The sequence below is a fragment of the Miniopterus natalensis genome, chromosome 1 (genome assembly GCF_054644295.1).
Source record: "Miniopterus natalensis isolate mMinNat1 chromosome 1, mMinNat1.hap1, whole genome shotgun sequence".
NCBI classification, from domain to species: domain Eukaryota; kingdom Metazoa; phylum Chordata; class Mammalia; order Chiroptera; family Miniopteridae; genus Miniopterus; species Miniopterus natalensis.
In genome coordinates, this window is record NC_142081.1 from 27570324 (window position 1) to 27591926 (window position 21603).

General features: G+C 44.2%; 1 protein-coding gene across 1 annotated transcript in view; it reads right to left on the reverse strand.

Moving 5' to 3' along the window:
• Positions 1 to 21603, reverse strand: part of FNTB (farnesyltransferase, CAAX box, subunit beta) — a 52923-nt gene that overhangs the window by 23800 nt on the left and 7520 nt on the right. Inside the window, exons 2-4 of the mRNA XM_016223819.2 lie at positions 15917 to 15981; positions 8375 to 8447; positions 6741 to 6832 (exon numbers count right to left, since the gene is read on the reverse strand). Of these exons, the coding sequence (XP_016079305.1) occupies positions 6741 to 6832; positions 8375 to 8447; positions 15917 to 15981 (230 nt within the window). The remainder of the gene's footprint in view (positions 1 to 6740; positions 6833 to 8374; positions 8448 to 15916; positions 15982 to 21603) is intronic.

Sequence of the window (21603 nt, forward strand, 5' to 3'; positions counted from 1 at the left end):
CCCAGGATAGTCCTGGTTATTAAGTTGGTTCCCCACGATGCAGCTGGGATCGCAGCTTCCTATGAGGACGGGCCCCCGTTTAAGAGAACAAATCTGTGTCCTTCTAGTGCTCAGGGAGCCTCCTTCTGGGCTCTTTCATCTCATTCTTCCTTATCTATGGCTGCCAGAGAGACCACATAGTCTAGTTAATCTCCACTAAAACCCAGCTTATTACTGCTTTTCCACAACATATTTGATTTCAGAGCTCCCATTATCTGGGCCAGGACAGCAATATGCTGCTGACTTGCTACTGGGGTCCTGAAATCGTCACAGGTCAAAAACCATACACATTAAATTCTCTTTGCGCCTAAAATTTTACTGTAAGAAACACGAGGATTGAAATTGAAGCTGGTAATCAGAGGAGGAAGACAGTTTTATGGCATGTTTTTAATAGCAATTACTTTTTATAGAGAAAATGAGTTTGTTTCTAACATATTTTCCAAACCATCCTTAATTTTTATCCCAGAAACAAACAGCTAATAAACACAGGTCCTAACAAGGGACAGCTGCACTGACATATAAAAAGTGAGCTATGTCACAAAAGGTTTTAGCTGATAGAAAACTAAGCACATTAAAGAGAACAAAAAGAGTCAGCTAGTTATCCATCCCCTTTCCCAACTCCAAAGATAGAACACTGCCAAATGCAGCCCTCCTGACCCTACAGCCTAAAGTCTGGAATGAGCTGGGATCAGAATGTTCCAGACACCTCTAAATCGTCCCTCCATGCCAACCTCCATCAGCTGACGTGCTGCATCTGACTGTCCCTGGGGCTGTGCTGGGCACAGGGGGTTGGGCTTTCCTTGATTCTCACACTTCTGCATTATGGAACATTCTGATCCAGAGGCTTGCACCCTAAGGAACTGGCAAACTGACCATGAAGCAACCAGCTGTCATCAGCAGAAGTCTTAGCAATTCTGAAAACCAAAATGTGAATGACACTTCTATCTATCAAAAGGAAGAGAAAAACTGATCTTAGAAACCAGAAATTCACCAACTAACACTTTGTGAAAAACAAGTATTCATGCATAAATCATTCATTTAGACCCATGACTAAAAGGTCTAGTGGATTCATTTGCTTTCAAATCAGCAAGGCATTTCATTCCAGATTACATGACAATTACCAATGAAGTGGGAAACTATCTTCTAGATCTGGGATTTTCCAACCCAAAGTATGTGTATCAGAATCATTGGACAGCTGGTAAAGAATGCACAGACGCAGGCTTGCTGAAGCAAGAGAGAGCCTGGGCCTTTATATTTTTATGGAATTCCCAGGTGATCTGGATACACACAACATATGAGCTCCACAAATTTTTGCTGGGCCATTGGAATCACATGGGGGATGCTCTTAACAAATCCCAGTGCCCAGGCCAGACCTAATACTAATTAAATCAGAATCACTGCAGTCAGGACCCAGGCAACAATATTTTTAAAAGCTCCCCATTTGACTCCAAGGTACAGCCAAGCATTAGCACTTCTCAAGCTTGAGAGTGCATAGAAATCACCTGGGGATCTAATTCAGTAATGCCAGATGGGCCTGAGGTTCTGCATTTCTAGCCAGCTCCCAGGTGACGGCAATGCTGCTGGTCTGAGGACCACATTTTGGGTAGCAATGTGATAGATCTGCACTGTCCAATAGGTGGACACTAGCCACATGAGGCTATTTAAAATTTTTAATTAAATTAAACCTTAAATTTAGCTCCTTGGTCACACAAGCCACTTGGCAACTGCTCAATAGCTACACGTCACTAGTGGCTACCACAAAATACAGAACATTTCCACTATCGTAGAAAGTTCTATGTGGATACCACAGCTCTATCATTCAACTATTGAAGAGTATATAAAACATATAAGAGGATCAAGTTCAAAGCAAGAGGCTCAATTTCAAAGCAAGAGTATCAAGGATTTACGGTGAGCCTCATAAGGAGGTTACTCAGGCTCTGAGGTGGTGGCTGAGGTCGGGTCTGATGTGGCTGATTCTGAACATCGCTGTCGCCGACCTGGATGAAGAACTTGAAAGCATGTTCAGTGAATAGTACCAGCGAGCAGGGAAATACCTCCATGGTGAGAATTAAAGTGGAATAACGTAAAACACACCACAAGCCAATAAGATTAAAACAAATGAAACGGGGACAAGTAGCAATATGCGCACACAGGGATGGCAGGAGCGGGGATGAGCAGAGTGTATTAAATATAAGGCGGGAAAGGACGAGGGACACAGCAGGAAAAGGACCGGAGCTTAGGGCCCATGAGTTGTCAGCAATAACAAAAGTGCCCGTTAAAAGCATTATAAGCACAGTACTGGTCAGAATTGCATGTGGCTCAAGCCTCCATTTTCAAACTCAAAGGAAGTTCAGATTCGAGTTGTAAAAATGGGTGACTATAAAAATTATTTAAAGGCTTAATATTACAGGCAACCACAGTAGAAAGCTGCCCAGCAACATACCTCAAAAATACAACGGGTAGTTATACAAACTTGCTGGTAAATAAACAAAAACTGAAGCAAATCTGCAGCAAGATTTTAGGTTAGATGTAAGAAAAACTTCGGCACCAGAATAGGTTACCACAGACCGACATAAGGTCTAGAAAAAGTTACAAAGATTATAGCTTTGAAATTGGAATAGCGGCCCTGAGTGAAATGGCTCAGGAGCAGATGCAAATGTAAGACGAATGAGTCGACATCAAGCTTCTTCTAGTGCTAAGTCTTTCAAATTTCATGCTGTAAAACAGCTTCGGCTCCGTACTACAAGGGAGAGGAGAACTCCTTCCCAGGTGGATACAGCAATGAACAGGTGGAGGCTCTGCTGTTGGCTCCAGGAGCCAGGGCTGCCTGTAGCGGGGGACAGGCTCTCTGACTCTGCATAAGGCGCCGGCAATCTTCTGGATGCTGCTGTTTGGATGTGTGGTCAAGTCTGAAGGTGGTTATTTTACAGCAGGGTTTCTCCCCCTTGGCACTATTGACTTCTTGGGCTGGATAATTCTTGGTTGTGGGAATGTCCTGTAGAAGACATTTAGCAGCATCCCTGGCCTCTACCCACTAGATGCCAGGTGCTGCCGGCCAAAAACAAAAAGCCCAGAAGACAAATAAGGTATCCTCACTAAAAGGTAAAGAAACAAATCATATTTAAATTTAAAAGTTAAATTTAAAAATTAAAAGGAAAAAATATTTAAGGAGTTATTTAGGGGAGAAGCTACTAATCACCCTTCAAAAGAGCTAAATAATAAAACACTGACACATGAAAATTTAAATTTAATTTTTGGAAAAACTTTATAAGCAGAAAAGTCCTAAAACGATTTTTAAGTTAAAGACAATTTTTAGATCTTACAGAAGCCAAAAGCCTAACTCAACAACGCGTGGTCTCCCTGCAGTTTTCATTTTATCCATGCACGTCCTTAGAGCGGCTTTCAGTAACAAAGCATGGGACTCTCATTAAGGACGCCTCCTTCGGTGCTAAAATCATGAACAAGCAAATGGACTGAGTCTGGTTCCAAAATATTAATTCATTTTAGGTAAACACGTATACATTTGTAGATACAATCTCTTAAGAGAGGCACGCTAAATTCCTACCTATGTATATTCTGTTCTTGCAAGGTCTGACACCAGCAGCAAAAACCTGGCCTTGCTGGCTTTCATCAGCCGTCACAGTAGAGAACAAAAGTGATTTTGCCCACTAGAGGGACCTCAGCATGGCATTTTGTTCCCTAAACAAACAAGCACAACAGTGAACAAAACAGGAAAAAGAGAGAGAGAGAGAGTGTGTGTGTGTGTGTGTGTGTGTGTGTGTGTGTGTGACACACACTAGGTGAGGGAGAGGGGAGAAAAGAGCACAGGAAATAATAAAATTCCGGAGCTAAACTCAGCCTCTAGGTCACCTTGGTATCAGTATGAAGAAAAAAATCTGTTCACATTTTCAAAGCATTTCTTTTCCCTGTGCAAAACAAATAAAAAGGCAATATCCTGTATCAAGTAGTCTAAAAAAAACAAATCCCCATATTTTTATAGAGGTCCTTAAGATTTCTCTGTATCTTACTAAAAATTGCTTTCCTTGTAAGCTCTGTTTATAACAAATACTACCAGCACCTAGAATTAACGGCCTGCTAGGGAAATCTAAGTAACTTTTTTTTAATCCTCAACTGAGGATATGTTTTTATTTATTTTTAGAGGGAGAGGAAGAGAGAGAAAGATGTGAGAGAGAAACATCAATCAGTTGCCTCCCGTATGCTCCCCAACTGGGGATGGAACCTGAAACCTAGGTATGTACCCTAACTGGGAATTGAACCCATGACCTTTTGGTGTGCAGGACGATGCTCCAACCAACTGAGCCACCCAGCCAGAGCTCCAAGTAATTCTTTAAAAGTGTGTTAAGTCAGTGCTCCACAGAACTACAGGCAAGCTTTTCAGGCAGCCATGGAGCAGAAATTCTGTCATTCACTATCAATCTTGAAATCAGCTTTTCAGTCTTAAAACATTCTTTAATTATAAAACAATGAAGGTTCAACTGTAGAAATTTTAGAAAATGCAAATATGTTTATAAAAAAAATCACCTTTAACCCCACTATCCAGAAATAACGACTACCATGTATATATATGTCCTCCTGGTTTTTCTATGCATATAACCATCTCTATTTTTAATCTATAAAAGTGAAATCTTTTAAACTACCTTTTGCACTTAAATCATGAACATCTCTATATAAATATATACATTTTATATACATTTATATAGAATTGTTTATTGAGGAATAATCAATGTATAACATTAGTTTCAGGTGTATAACATAATATTTTGATATTTGTATATATTGCCAAATGATCACCACAATAAGTCTAGTTAACAACTGCTAACTTTTCAATTTTTTTTAAATTATGTTTTTATTGATTTTAGAGAGAAAGGGAGAGGGATAGAGAGAAAGAAACATCAATGAGAGAAACACCTACTGGCTCCTCCTGCACGCCCCTACTGGGGATGGAGCCCACAACCTGGGCATGTGCCCTGACTGGAATTGAACCAGTGACCTCTTGGTTCATGGATGATGCTTGACCACTGAGCCACGCTGCCTGGGCAACTTTTCAATTTCTAAATGGTTGCACAGTGTTTCATTTTACGCACTGCACCATAATTTACTTAAACTTTAAATATACTTGAAAGCATCCATTACTGTAACTAGGTTGTCTCCACTCAGTGTGAAAAGCCCTTTAGAGGGGTCCTCTCTTCCTATCAATCAGATGCCACACAAGCTGCTCTGACGCTTATTTCCTCAGAAAAGCCTTACCTATAAACAACCTAGAAAAAACTCAGAATCGATGCCAACCCAAGAAGCCCCTTGATCACGACCTTCCCACTTCAGATCGGTCTGTGTTCTCCTCCAGGGGGCATCTGTACTTCACGCTCGCAATGGCCCCGTTTCCTTTTTCTCTCCCATAGGGCTTTCCCATGCCCCTACCAAACATCCTGACTGTGTATATGTGGAGGAGAAACTTCCCAAAGAAGCCACAGCCCCCAACTGGTATTTCAAAAACACATGGGCCTTTATTTTAACAATTAAATTCCTGTTACTGCAGGAACTACATCCAACTCTGCTTCGAGCTAGAAGCAGGGAGCCTTGCAGCAGCAGCGTTGATGAGGCAGACAATGCATATTTTTCCTCTCCCTCAGAAAGCATCGTATATGTCACAAGGGTTAATGGCCTAATTCTTTATTATCTTCCCGATCCACATTCATCACAAGACACCCTGCCCAGGAAGGCAAGAATGAGAGGTTATTGTTAAGACAGAATGAATGAGACAATGTGCGGTTCTATTCCTCTGACCTGACAATGTGACCCATGCTGGGCACTGTGGCCAGGGAGGGGCATGGCTGGCCTCCACCCATCCTGGTACAGCCACCCCTGTGTGCTGTGGGGAAAGGAACCTGGTTGGGGGCCTCCCCTCCCAGACTCCTCTCCCTCCAGAGCCCCAAGGGGAGTGGAGGAACTCAAGTTGCTGCCGAGGGGACGTGCTCTCTCTCAGTGAGAACTGGGACACTGGATCCAATTCCTGGCTGCCCTTTCTCCCCCCAGGTATCCCTGAGACTGGGGTGATGACTGGTTTCTTCTTCTTTAAGATATAAATTGTGATGAGCTTCTCAGGGTGACGTACCACACTGAGAATGCCATCTGCACCGGCAGTTTGGGAAGAATCTTAGTTGCTTAGATCTCGAATCATAAGAAAATTGTGAGTCATGGTATCTGCCCACCAAGACAATAACACACTCAGTGCCACTGGGAGCTGCACTGTGCCCCAGGCACTGGTGGGGAGGGGCTTCTGTGGAGGTGTTTAAGGGAGGCAAAGGCATTTCTGTTCATTGAGTTGGCACTTGTGTCCCCACAGGAGCTATTCAAATGCACTTTCTGGCAAGATCATGCATCCCAGAATTGATGATAAAGATTTTTCTCAAAGACTAGAACAAGAGCCAAAGAAAAGCCCATAGAAGAAGTCAGAATCCTTCTCTTGGGAGTTCAAAGTCTCTTTCTGCCCACGTGCTTATAATGGGCTTCTAAAGTGGAGAAGTTTCTGGGAGTTACTGGAGGTCAAGAAAAGCATGGGTTTCTTTGAAGCAGTCTGTGTTTTTCATTTAAAATAAATAAAACAGAAACAAAACCAAAAGCACCCCAAACTCAAAATACAGTTCCAGAGAACACCCTAGAGTCCCCACAGCCAGACTCACTCTGTCGCCACCATCTGGGGGATGGGTTCATCTAGGAGTTCCAAGCTGTGCAGGATCCAGTAGCAGAGCCACGGGCGGCTGGCATCCAGACACTGTGACAGGGACAGGGGAGAAAACACACCCTATTCAGAGTCGTTCCAAGAGACTGCTGACAAGGAGACGCTGTCTCACTGCTGGCAGCCTAGCAAGGGGGGGAGGAGGGCACCCTGCAAACAATCAGTGAATGAAGGACACTTTGCCTTGTGGCCTTAGCCAGCAGCTGAAATGACCATATGTGAGAAAAGACAATGGGACAAAGTTTACCTTGAACCCAAAGGGTCCTTCCCTGACGGGCCCCTAAGGAAGGCTGAGCAGAGCACTCCGCACAGGCTAGGAAGGTCAGCGCTGCTACGCTGTCAGTGTAGACCCAAGGAGAGGTACAGTCCCAGAAAGGGTTTCCTGGATTAACTAATTCGCTGATTAAACAAATATTTAGTAACTATCTACTTTGTGCCAAGTACCGTATTCGATAATGGGGGCACAATAAGAGTAAAATCCTGTTCCTACTCTTGAGATGCTCGGGATATAGAATGTGTGTGGTTATCTATAGAGGAAGAAGGCACTAGACACATAAGTACAAGTCACCTCATGTCTTTCTGGAACAAAATGGAACATAACACATGTACATAAAGGGTGTCCCCCCAAAATGTATACACACTTTGAATAATTATAAAGGCAGTGTTTATTAAACTACATTTCATTTTCAAAACTGAGCTGTCAGCTATTAAGGTGTGTATATATTTGGGGGGGGGGCACCCTGGCTAAATGCTGTAAAGGGCAGAAACAGAATACTGAGGGAGCATATGGAAGAGGCTGACTAACTGCCTGGGGCCACTGGGAAAGGTTTCCAAAGGTGACAAGTGAAGAGAACTAGATCCTAATTCAAGCCATAACATGTACTGAGCATTCAAGGCCAGGCAGGCAGGTAGTATTACTGCCCCCAATTTACAGATCTCAAGTATATAAATGAGGTCCAGAGAGATGAACTTTTTCTAGATTACAAAGACAGTAAATGTGAGGGATGAGACAAGAATCAGGTTTCTGGACTCCCAAGCCAGTGCTCCTCCCGTTGGCCCATGCTGTCCTCTACTTAAATGTGCTATGACTAGATTGCCACCTGGGGGACAGCTGGTGTGGTGACGGAAGACACTGCTATGGCTTTGGCCTGCAGCAGTACTCTCCGGGATTTATATACTGATCCTTTGGCCAGCCTAGGAATTAGATCAGCTTATAGGGCAAAGAGTTAGGAATGAATGGGTAACAACTGCCCTTTAGCTAGCGGTTAAGGGGTGTCTAGAAGAAAGTGCATGGCCCCTTCCACTGTGATCTCAAAGGAAGAAAGCCTGCCCCCACCTAGGGTGCCACTTGAGCTCTGAGGAGCGCAGGACAGGAAGAGCCCAGCTCTGCCCTTTCAGAAGTGGGAGTCCCAGCCCTGCAGCACCTGGGCCCGTGTACCCACTTCCTGCCAGAGCCACATGTACAATGCATGAACCTACAACAGATCACACTCATAAGTCTTTTATGTTCAAACAGAAAAAAGGAAGAACTATCTGGCTGATAATTTGATAGAAAATGCTCCTGATCGATGTATTTACCTCATAGGCATCTGTCAGCTGTCGAAGGCCTCTTTTCAGGTAATGGAAGTGCTTCTCCCTCTGCAAAACGAGCCTGGAAAAACAAAGGGCTCATAAACCTATTCTGGTAGCTTAGGCTTCCACCCCACTACAGAACACACGTGCACACACGTGCACACACATGCACACACACTCAGCTTTAGGACATCCCCACTCCTGTCAATGAACAGATAACCAGCAACTTCTTTAGCTCCAAGGTCGGCTAAATCAGAGAAGAGGCCAGCATCTGAATGTCCCTAACGTGTCTGAAACTGGGCTGGCAAATGTTTTGAATGTGAACCTCTTCTTCATGGCAGGTGACTGTGGCTAAGTAAAAAGCCACAATGAACACACAGAGCGAGGCAGTGACAAACCACCCAGAAAGTTGCTCCAGGGTCTAACTGTGGCTCCCCACCCCGTAAGCAATTTAAACCATTTCCCTGGCTTGGTTTGCCTCCATTGTTCCACCCATTTCTTCTGGGGTCACTTCTCTAAGGTTTGCAGTTTGCACTCTGCCTGCCCCTCAGTTTTCCATCCATTATTCCCTCCCTGAAATTCCGCCTCCTACGTGCTGACCCACAGCCCTGGCCAGAGGACCATTCGTGTTCCGCAGCCGGCCGCTCTCCTTGGCGCTGGTGTCGGCAACACTGGCTCTCAGGTGGAATGTGCCGCCCAGGCCCCCGGCACAGGCAGGCAAGGCATGGGGACTGCACTGTGCCTCGTCCGGCAGGAGCGGCCTGTGATCACAGGGAAGGGGGATGCAATGGCAAGGCATTTCACCGTGCTTACTAATTTCAGAAATAGAAGAATCGTTCTTTTCTAGGTATTCAATTCAACAATTGTTTATTGAAACTCCCAGTACACTGTGCAATAATAAGATCATGAATGTAGTCTTTACCTCAAAAAGTCTTCCAGTTCAGTCCTGGAAGTGAAATAAGAACTACAGTATGAGGGGAAACGTGTAGGTTTCATAAAGGAAACACAGATCAAACCCTACCAAGGCTCTAAAGGGAGGGGTAGCTTGTGTGGAGGAGGAATGCGGGGTGGGAGCCCCTGGTAGAGGGAGAGGTTTTTACAGGTAGAGATGGCCAGAGGGGAGGAGACGGGGGAGAAGGGGAGCTGGGAGGAATGGAAACAAAAGGTACCAGCGCTGCCCAAAGAACTTTCAGTGAGGATGGGAATGTCATCCATGCTGTCTCCGAGGCAGCCACTAGCCACATGTGGCTATCGAGCACTTGAAATCTGCCAGTGTGACTGAGCAGCCGAATTGTAAATTGTGTTTAATTTTTATTTAAGTTTAAATCGCTGCAGGTGGCTAATGGCTACTTACTGTGCAGCACAGGTACAGTGTGCAAGAGGAGTGACAGGTGGGGGATTGGGCCTGAATGTTAAGAACGAAAGAGGAATGGTCGGAAAGCAGCTGATGCCCTTTTTACAGTGGTCCGGGTCCAGCTGAGGAATTTCTACCCAATTTTGTAGGCAAAGGGAAGCCCTGCAGGTTTGAGCTGAGAAGAAAAAAAAAAAAAATGACTAGAACAGTGCTTTAGAAAAACTATCTGACAGCAGTAGGTATTCAATATGTGTTTACAAACTGGGCTCAATGAAAGCACTAAGTGGGAGAGAGAAGAGGTGAGAAGATTGGTTAGATGAGGTGGGAAAAGACATGACCCTTCTCTTTTCTAGGTAATCAATTCAACCACTGTTTATTGAACCATTGTTAAGAGTCAACCAGATGAGAAGAACTTAGAGTACTTAGGGCTCGAACAAGCAAAGTGATCATGATAAGCTGGCTTCTGGACAGGTGGGCTTTAAAGCCCTGAAAGTGCATACAGGTGAGGGTGTCAACTGCACTGTTGGAAACACATGTGAGACTCAAGAGAGGGATCCAGGTGACACAGACTGACTGGGAACCATTTATCTGCACGCAGGTGACAGGTGAAGCTGCACGAGTGGAGCAGAGAGAAAGTTTCAGTGCAGAAGTGGGGGAAGGCAGGACATCCTTGGAGAAGGACAGGAGCCAGAGGAGAGGAATAAAGAGAGTTACGTAAGCTGGGGAAGTGCACAGGCTGGGCACAGGCGATTTGGGAGGAGGGAATTGCACGGAGGTATTTAGCAGTGGCAAATGCTGCAACAAGACTGAGGGGAAAGAGGGCAAACCTAAGTGGCTGGCAACCTTCAAGAGAGTTCAGCGGGTGGTGAGAGTAGATTCCAGATCATAAAAAAGGACCGACTCGATTTCTCTTTCAAGGAGGTACCGGGGTCAGGACTCAGTGAGCACCCACTCTGTGGGGGTGAGGGCCCGGCACTGGGGCGGACCTACCTCAGCTCCCTCCAGCTATGGGCCAGGTGATTACAGCCTGTCGGACCAACACTCCGATCAGGACCGGTGGTGGGCTCTGGCAGCACACAGGAAGGCAGGGGGACAGAACAGACTTCCTCAAGGACACAGCATTGGATCATGAATGAAGGAGACCCAAAGGGCATGCATTAGCCAGGCAAAATGAAGGCGTCAGAGGGTGTTTCAGGAAGGGCACACTGTGGACATTCCAGGGGGGTTAGTTCAGCGGGAGCCAAAACACAAGGTAGTGAGCAGCGAGGAATCAGACTAGACAGGTATGGAGGCGGCAGAGCACACAGGACTTATAAATGCATCGGGGGGGGGGGGGCTTGATTTTAAACTGAAGAGCACAGAGGGGTCGCTGTGCTACAACATGGATGACCCTTGAAAACACTACGCTAAGTGAAAGAAGCTGTCACAAAAAGACTACATATCGTATGATTACGTTTAAATGAAATGTCTAGAATAGGCAAATTGATAGACACAGAAAGTAAATTAAGTGGTTGCCAGGGGCTAGGGGGTGGGAAGTGAAATGGAGGAACTGGAGGGCAATGGCTCAGGGTTTCTTTCTGGGGGCAATAAAAATATTCTAAAATTAGCTGTGGTGATGGCTGCAAGACTCTGAATATACTAAAAACCACTTAACTGTACACTTTAAATGGGTGAGATTGTATAATATATGAATTATATCTCATTAAAGCTGTTACAAAAAAAAGAAAAACAATTTTTAAAAGGTAGTCACCGAAGTATTTCAGGCACAGGAAAGACGTGGTCAGATTGTCACTTTCCAGACTACACGACTTTCAGCGTACTGAACGGATTGGGTGGTTACAGGGCTGGTGGCAGGAAACCAAACCCACAATCTAAGGGTGTTTGTGGCGCTTGTAAGGGAAGAAAGGTTGTAAGGAAGTGTAAAAAAGAAAAGCTAAAGCTCTTTCCCTTTCCTTCCTGAACAACTCAGCCCTAAGGGCACATTCGATTAGGTGGAGCAGGACCAGAGAGGCTCTGCACAGGAGTGGGGCAGTGGAGAGGAATGCAAGGTGCCCATGCTCAAGTGGATCAGGGGGCCCTGAAATTGGGGCCCACAAGAGGAATCACCGAATAAGTGAATATATTAAGGGTATTGGGAGTCCAGTTCCACTGTTGGGGAAAGAACTTAGAAATATACGTGCTGGGCAGCAAGGTACCTTGTATTTATTATGACTGAGCCCACTGGGCTTGAAAACCCTTCAGATGTGCCTCCAACTACTTCTCTCCAACCTCGTCTCCTGAGCTCCAGTCATTCAGCCTTCTCTGCACTCTGTTCTTTCCCTCTCACACTTTCCCTCTGTCTGGACCCCTCCCACCACCTCCAAAACTGGCCACCTCCTCCTCACCCTCGAGGTCTCAGCCTAGGAGAGGCCTTTTCCCTGAGAGGCCTCTGCTACAGACTGAATGTTTCTGTCCAAAACTGATATGTTGAAATGCTAATCCCCAATGTAGTGGTACTCGGAGGCGGGGCCTTTGGGAGGTGACTGAGGCATGAGGGCGGAGCTCTCTTGAAGAGATTAGTACCCTTTATAAAAGAGACCCCAGAGACCTCCCTCACGGCTTCCCCCATATGAGGACACAGCGAGAAGATGGCCATCTATGGACCAGCAAGTGGGCCCTCACCAGAAACTGAATGTGCTGGTGCCTTCACTGCGGACTTCCCAACCTCCGTAACTCTGAGAAATGAATGTTATCCAAGCTACCCAGTCTATGGAAATTTGTTATAGCAGCTAGAACGGACTAAAACACCTTCCCTGACTCCCAACCTAAACTACATCTTCCCTTTTACTCTCTCTCTGAGCATCCCATTCTCTTCCTTGACACTCATCCCACTGGTAACTACATACTTGCACTGGTTTGTCTAATGGCCACGTCCCCAGTGAGACTGAGAGCCTGGCAGGAGCAGGACCTGGGCCGGCCTTGCTCACTGTTCCCAGAGTCCAGCAGTGTCTGGCCCTTTGGGGACCCCCTAGATACTGTTGCTGAAGGAGTAAGGGAATGCATGACTTTAAATGAATATGGCAGGCTGGATGACAGCAAACATATTTCCTCCCCTAAACCTGGACCATCCCTGAGAATCGGGCCTTTGGCTGTGACAGGTGAGATGACAGGGATTCAGTCCATTGTTGGCTCCTGGGAAGGTTTGAAAGAGACTAAAGCCAGTGGCATCTCCAGTCAGAAAGTAAGCCTCCGGCAAGTAAGTAATGAGTCACTTGAGGGAGAGTAGGAAGGGAGATGAGTTTATAAGGAGGGACTTGAAAATAACAGTGCAAAGAACTACATCTTGCACGTGATCAGGATTTGGGGAATTCTAAGGTAGCATCACACACAGAAATGGTAGAAAAGCATGGATGCATGGCAGGCACCTGTGTGAGAAGTGCTCTGAGAGCTTTAACTCAGAGTATTTTGACTTCAGGGCAATTGTCAACACAACCTTCAGTGCTCTACTAGCACAGGGCCACTGTCAGTATTTCTCACTTCCAATGACCACTAGCCACATCTCCTCCAGAAAACAACGAGGGGGACAGAGGGAAAGAGGGAGAGAGAGAGAGGGAAAGAGACAGGGGATGTGTGTGTTTGGTTTATGCATTTCAGATTTCTTACTAAAGGTATGTTTTAAATGGAAAAGGGTCAATTCATAAGTGTGTGGAACAGTGAGAATGACTATGGGGAAGGAAAATTTAACTTTCCAGGAAAGCAGGATACTGCTGAACAACACTGTTAAAAGCATAGTCAAAAGCTCCTTGGGACAGACCACCTCATCTAGGACAGGATGCAAGTTTCAGTCCTACAGAGAGAGTAAAATCATTTCTGGGATGAGAATAATGTAGACTGTACTGACATCCAGCCTCAGCCGTTAATTCCAGCCAGGTCTGCTGTTTGGCTGTGGCTCTGAAGGCTGAATAGGCAAACGCCTCCCTCAGCATCACTCCTGGCATCCCTGGTCCTGCATGTGGCCAGTGGCCCTGGGAGTGTGTGTGATTCTCTCACATCTGATCAGCATCGTGACCTCAGAAAAATAAACAGGCCACAGCACCTAGATTTACTGCTAATACCTACATATTCACTTTAGCCAACAATAAAGGTTTGTTCCTACAACACAATGTCAGACTTTTAAAATCTGATTACTAAAATGTTAAATACTGAAACTGTGACTATAATTTAAAATTCTGATGAATTTTCAGATTTATTCTTATATTCTATAAGTTCGTTCTGTGACGGTGATGTTTGGCTTCAGCCTTATTTTGACACGTTGATGTATATGCTCAGACATTCAGCCGAAATGTAATATCTCTAATATTAATTAGCATGTGTGGCATAATAAGATGCTCATTAGCATCCTTTAAAACACTCGTGTCAGGAGTGACACTGATAAAATGGGAAATGTCAGATTCCTGAAATAAACCCAGGGCCCTGATATATTCTATGTCCACAAAGGATCCAAACCCAAGAGGAACATTTTTGTTTCCCTCCCACATCTGACCTAAGACCTATCAATCAGGGGATTTTAGCCCTCTATTGTCCACCACCATCCCAAAAAACAACCTCTTCCTCCTCCCAGACCATAACCTCCCTTCTCCGTCACAGCTCAGTAAGAATAAGAGAAAAGTCCAAGGGCCCTACACCGATGGTGAGTGAACAAGAAATGCCAAATGGTCCAAGGTCCCTTTGGAAACACAAAGGACATGTGCACAGAGAGCTGAAGACGGTAGACAGTGGCTCAGAGCCCAGCCAGTGAGTCAGCGGTGATGTGACTGCTAACACCTCTCATCATCACCTAGTCCCACCACCTCTAGAAAACAGCCCGTGCTGGGCAGAGAGTTCCTTTCCCCCAAAATATTTATACAAACGGTGTTATTTGCTCATCTCTGGCCATGGCTCATGACAAGAGCAGTAATTCATTTAATGAGGCCTGAGCTTTGCGTCAATGCAGAGATTTAGTTCAGCAGTTTGGGGAAACACTCCTCTTGTCCGTGGATACTTTCCTTCTTTCCTTCCCCAGGTAAGGAAGGTAAAGGCAACATTCCCATCTATCTTCCCCTTTATCCAATTTGCCTTTATTTTCTGCCTTGGCTAATTTTCTCAAAGAAAAAAAAATTTTTCAAGGAAATAGTGGCAAAATAGAATGGTGGCAAGAAAGACACAAAGTTAACTCGGGCTAGAAACATTTGTAATGTCCCAGTGAGTAGAAGGAACCCAGGGAGTGACTTGCCAGGAGTCAGTCTGTTAGGAGGTCTCAGGAAGTTGGGAGACACGACAGAGGTGGTCAGGCCGGACTTCAGACCCTCAGCTTCCCACCCAGAGGGAATCAGCCAGCAGCCTAACTACACTTTGTTCAGAGGTTGTCCAGGGAAAGTACTGTATCATTAAGATAAAATGATGACCCCGCACAGTTTTGGACTACTAGTCCGTTCTGATGGCTGGAAATATGACGCAGGATGGTTTCGGAGAAACAGTTTATGACTAAAAGAGAAATGCTAATAAAGGAATGAAATAACCCTACTGTATCCTAGTGTGATACATTACAACACTAGAAAGAAGATAAAATAAGGGTTCCAATGAAGTAAGAAGTTTCTGCTGATAGCCCCCTTTTTGGAATATCTGACATCAAAGAGCTTAGAAGACTTCAACCTGCTTAGTGCCAAAGAAAACAAAAGGCCTTATGTTTCATCCACGGGATTTGCTGCACAACCAACAAGGGCCAGGCTGGGAGAAACTCAAACTCCTCACATTTTCCTAGTCAAACAATAACATACATCAGAAGAACCCATTGTTTGCCACCCCCCAGACCCTACATCTGTTTCAAAGTGTAATATGAAAAAGAAAGACTTGAGGGTTCTCATCTGAACACCAGAGCAGCAGCTCACAACTAAGCAAGAGAAACATGAACTTCCCCTCTCCACCTTCAGACCTCAGAGTTCAGGCCTCGAGGCGTGTCCTCATGACAGCGGACGGCTCAGTGAAAGTGGAACATCTCTGAACAACAATCTAGTGGAGGAAGGAGTTAGGGTGATAAGCCAGTGGCCACAAGGTCAAGAAACATCATTCTCCCAGCAGACTCATCCCCCAAGGTTAGTTAAGCTCAAGGAGGAAAGAGAGGCTCCCACAGGAGGTGGTGTCTCCCAAATCCCCTCAAAATCCTAACCACAGCTTACCTTGGTATAAGGTGGTTGAACTTGTAACAACTGAAGGCCTCTTGGATCTTTTCTTCTACTTTTGCCTGGGAAGGATGCAGGAGATGGGAGAGAGAAAACAAATACAGGTGAGACCTCTATCAGCTTTTTCTTCCTATTGCCATAAATACCCACTCGCTAGCGGTGCTTGGTGCTTGTAAGACTGTATTCAGGGGCTCTGCAGATGACAGGCTTAGACAGGAGAGAGAGACAGAATGCCCTCCCTGGCCCATGCTGGCATCACAATCAGCTTCTCCAGTAAACTAATCCATAACATCCAAACTAATGGCAGTTTGGCTCCCTGGCACCAGTTACTCAGGGAGCAGATGAAGACAGGTACATTTTGCTTGAAAGATTTATTCTTGCCTGCTCTATGCAGTTGTTTAGGTGTTCATTTTATTGGCCATTCTCAAATACACAATTAATTCCTGCCAAGAGTCATACTTCTTATTGTTTAAATACAGATTTAAATACATATTGAGCAGTATTAAAATCTCCTAAGGGATTTACAAGAACATCAATCGTAGAAACACCAAAGAAATAACGTATCTGTCACACACGGGACTAAATTGAAGGATCTCAGAGGGTCAGGTTGCAAAAGAAACCAGATCACCTGTGTCCTCTGAAAACACACCATAACGTGGTTGCACAGCACAGCTTCTGTGAGAAACGGGTACAGTCACGCGAGAGGGGGTGGCTAACAGGATACAGGGTGTCACCCTCATCGGCATTCCTACACCTACTCCTTTTTAAAAAAAATGTTTTTATTGATTTTTAGAGAAAAAGGGAGAGGGATAGAAAGATAGAAACATCAACGAAAGAGAAACATCATCAATCAGCTGCCTCCTGCATGCCCCCCACTGGGATCGAGCCCTCAACCCGTGCATGTGCCCTGACCAGGAATCGAACCAGTGACCTCCTGGTTCATGGGTCGATGCTCAACCACTGAGCCACCCCAGCCGGGCAGCATCCCTACTCTTTGTGGTGAGGTATGTCCTTGTTGAGATTTCAAGATATATAATAATGTCCTCTCTGGGAAATTTTTTAAATGTATTATTTATTTCTGACACACCCACTGAGCCAGAGCTTCCTGTCCCCTCGACAGGTGTGCAGGAATGATTTGTGGTAATAAGGGGAGCAGCGGTGTGAATCATCTAAAATGACAGCCAATCTAAAATTCATTTATATGTGGTTTTGGGATATGCTTTGGTATTTGTCTTGAAACATGAGAGTTTGAGGGATGATCTGGCTAAGAATGTACAATCCTTCAACAAACAGACGGAGGCCACCGTGAGAACCTGACTCAGGAGGAATACGAAAGTTGTCCCAGATTCCTCATTCTTTCTCCATTCCAGGCACTCGCATGGGACTGACATAAAGCACCAGCCTAAATGGAACACAGACTGCATTTCTCAGCCGTGCCTCCCTTAACTGTAAGCTGAAACGGATAGAAAACTATACAGTGCGAGAAACATCTGTCAGTAAATCATTAAGTAAAGATTTGCCTACCATGTACTCTTACAGCAAAGTAAACTGATGAATTCTGAATGAAACACAAGCAAGTGGGAAGGAAACTCACTTCCTTTACCCAATAAAAGCTGATTCAAATCCCTATGACTTAATATTCAAAGGCTAATGGACGAGCCATCTCCTCCTTAGCATTTGGACACATAGACCCCTAGGAGAAAAGCTTCCAGCTAGGAACTCCTTCATGAAAAGTCCCACCTTCAGTTCCCACTCGGGCAACATCAGCAGCCAAGTACTAGATGAGGAAAATGGAGGTTTATTTCTAAACTCAGAGACCTGTCATACAGCAAAGTGGAAAATGCTTAAAATATTCCCAGCCTGGTGTCATTTCTCTTTGGATTTTCCTAATCACGTTTCCTAATCACATTCTTCAGAATGAACAAGTGCTATTCCAATGTGTTAGTAGCTGACTCGGGTCTGAAAATCTAAGTTATGAATTCTAATAAACGCCTGCGCATTACAGCTCAGCTTTCCATAATAACAGACAAATAAGAACTCACTTTCTCTTAAGCACCGGTGTATTTTTCTAATAGCTTTACTGAGATATAGTCCACATACTATTCAGTTCACCCATCTAAAGTGTACAGTACAATGGCTTTTAGTATTTTCAGAGAGTTGTGCATCCATCACCCCAATCAATTTTCAACCATTTTCACTGCCCCAAAAAGAAACCCTGTACCTCTTAGCAGTCACCCCCAATCCTGCCAGCTCCTGTCAACCTCTAATCTACTTTCTATCTTTATAGATTTGCCTATTCTGGATATTTCATATAAATGGAACCACACAATATATGGTCCTTGGTGACTGGCTTCTTTCTAGCATAATGGTTTCACACTTTATCCATGTTGCAGGTTGTGCCAGGACTTCATTTCTTTTCATTGCCAAGCAGTATCCCATTATATGAATATATCGCAGGTCGCTTATCCATTCATCAGCTGATAGGCATTTGGGTTGTTCCCATTTTTTGGCAATGATGAACAATACTGCTATAAACATTCTTGTACAAGCTTTTTCAATGGACATATGTTTTCACTTCTCTTGGGTATATACCTAGAAGTGGAATTGCTAGATCATGTGGCAACTCTGTTTAACTCTTTGAGGACCTGCCAGGCTGCTTTCCAAAGGGTTGTACCATTTTACATTCCCACCAGCAGTGCGTGAGGGTCCCAACTTCTTCGCATCCTCACCAACACTAGTTATTATCTGTGTCTTTGATTACAGCCATCCAACTGGGTGGGAAACAGCGTCTCATTACAGTTTTGATTACATTTTCCTGATAGCTAATGATATTGAACGTTTTGGGGGCTTACTGACCATTCGTATGTCTTCTTTGGAGAAATGTCTATTCATATACTTTGTTCACATTTAAAACTAGGTTATTTGTCTTTTATTACTGAATTGTAATAGTACTTATAAATTCTAGATACAAGTCCCTTATTGGATACATGATTTGCAATAATTTGCTACCATTCTATGTATTTTTTGGGAACTGGTATATTTTTTAATAGAAAAAAGATCACCTAAGAACACACAGTATGGTTTTTAGATTACAACTTTTAAAATAATATTTAGCAATAAGCCTGATTTTTTTTTTTTACAAATAGTGATGGATTAATATAGAAATTAAAAAGTACTGCACAGCTAGAGTGGCTCAGTTGGTTGAGCATCGTCCGTGCACCAAAAGGTTGCCAGTTCAATTCCCAGTCAGGGAACATACCTGGGTTTCAGATTCAGTCCTTAGTCAGAGAGCTTAAGGAAGGCAATCAACTGATGTTTCTCTCTCTCTCTCTCTCTCTCTCTCCCCACCCCCCCCCCCCCAAGCAAATCCTCGGGCAAGGTTTAAAAACAAAAAGTGCTCCTCCGGGGAAAAAAGAATTAAAGTAATCACCAAAACATGCAATATCCTTTCTTTTTGGCCTCCACCTCTCCCCATATAACCTGCCATGTTATATAAAGGATCTGAGTAAATATGTTACTGGGAAGATGCAAGCATTCTTTAAATGTTCTGATTTGCATAGCAGAAGGAAAAGAAAAAAACTGGTTGAATATAAAAGAGTTAACATAACAGGCCTGAGACTACAATGCTTAGAAAGACTGGTTTGAAAGGTTGACGTTGGCTGGTGTCTGGGAACCTGGATTTCAGGAGCGTTGCCACCATTTCCAAAACTGATAGGAATGGCTCCCTGTGCCTGAACTGCATAAACAACGTGGTTTATGCCAAACAGCTACTTTCCTTCTGGAAGTCTGGAATTTTGACAAGTGCCAGGCAGAGGGTACCTATGTGACTACGGACGAAAAGGTAACCTGACACGTGATAACCTGACAAGCTCAGGGAAGGCCTGTGTGGCGGCCTTGCAAACTCAGAGACCTAAAATAACCACAAAGGATGGTCTGAAATTAAAACTTTTTAACTAAAAGCAGATTATATCAGGTAGTCATGCCCTAGGCTAGCTTCTTCCCTGACAAAAGTCAATCTTTACCTTAACTAAGCCTGTCTTACTGTCTTTTGCACCTACAATAACCTTTCTTTGGAATGTCAGCATAACTCCCCTTTTTCCAGACCCCTCAGGGCACAACCAGTACACCAGGGCAGAGACCATAAATCCTCTCATTGTCTTATCATGTTAATTTTTTTTTAATATATTTTTATTGATTTCAGAGAGAGGAAGGAAAAGGGAGAGAGAGAGAAACATCAATGATGAGTCACTGATCGCCTGCCTCCTGCACGTCCCCTACTGGGGATGGAGCCTGCAACCTGGGCATGTGCCCTGACTGGGAACTAAACCATCATCTCCTGGATCCTAGGTCGATGCTCAACCACTTAGCAACACCAGCTGAGCTATCATGTTAATTTTTTACTGTTAACTAGCCTGTACTCCCCTATGTAAACAAATATATGTCTATCACTTTATTTTCATTCAATCCCAGAGGTGTCCCCCTCTTTGCTTTCTCCCACCTCCCTAATCTGACACCAGTGGATTTCATGTAACCCACTTGCATCTTCTCTTTCTACTGTAATGTATAAAATGAGGTGCACAACTGCAATTCTCTGGAGCATTATCTCAATCCGTTGAGATTTTGCTTCCCAATAATTGTTGACAGTTTGGCTCAAAAATTCTCTATATATTTCATTATTTCTCTATAGGTTTGGCACGACCAAATCTCTAACAAGCCTCCCTGGTAGACAACATTTCACGTGTGTTGTCCCAATTCACAATTCAATGCTGCAGGAATTAAGCCCGTCCTGTGGGATTCCAGTGGGAGACGACTTGGAGGCTTATGCCTTGTTTTTTCCAGGCTTCATCCCATGAGCTTTCTCCCTTTGCTGATTTTGCTTTGCAGCTTTCTGCTGTAATAAATCATGACCGTGAGTATGACAATATGCTGAGTTCTCTGAATCTCTGTACTGAATCACCAAGCCTAGGGTTGGCCTTGGGGACCTTCAACACTTTAGTAAATTTAGAAACGGAGCCTTTTGGGACAGAATTAAGGGAAGTAGTCCTAACAACTGCATAATAGCTGTAAGCAAGATCTATAATTAAATTCCTTTTAAAAATGTATCAAAATCCTCAATTTAAAGAGAACTGAGGGGTAACTATCAAAAAAACAAAGAAAAGTTATGAAGAACTCTAAACACCATACAGCTCTCAAATCGGAATTCAACAAACAAAAGCAGCTTCAACATAGGGATGCTAAAGCGTGTTCTCTCTCCCTGGCCTCACATTTTATCTTGAATTTCCATGCTTTCCTTCCATCCCAAAGTAACAGACTTTTTTTTTTTTTTCCAATAAATATACCTTTATTGATTTCAGAGAGAGGAAGGGAGAGGGAGAGGGAGAGAGAGATCGAAACATCAATAATGAGAGAGTCATTGATCGGCTGCCTCCTGCACACCCCTGATTGGGGATTGAGCCCACAACCCCAGCATGTACCCTGACCAGGAACTGAACTGCGATCTCCTGGATCATAGGCCGATGCTCAACTGCTGGGCCACTCTGGCCGGGCAGGAACAGACTGTTCTATTCTAGTTCATTTCTCCTTCCTGCTTGAGAACCCCCACAAGCAAGGCAGTTACCAACTGGGTACAAGCAAAGGCTAATTAACAGCCATATAACAACAGATAACCTTCTTTTGCATAAACA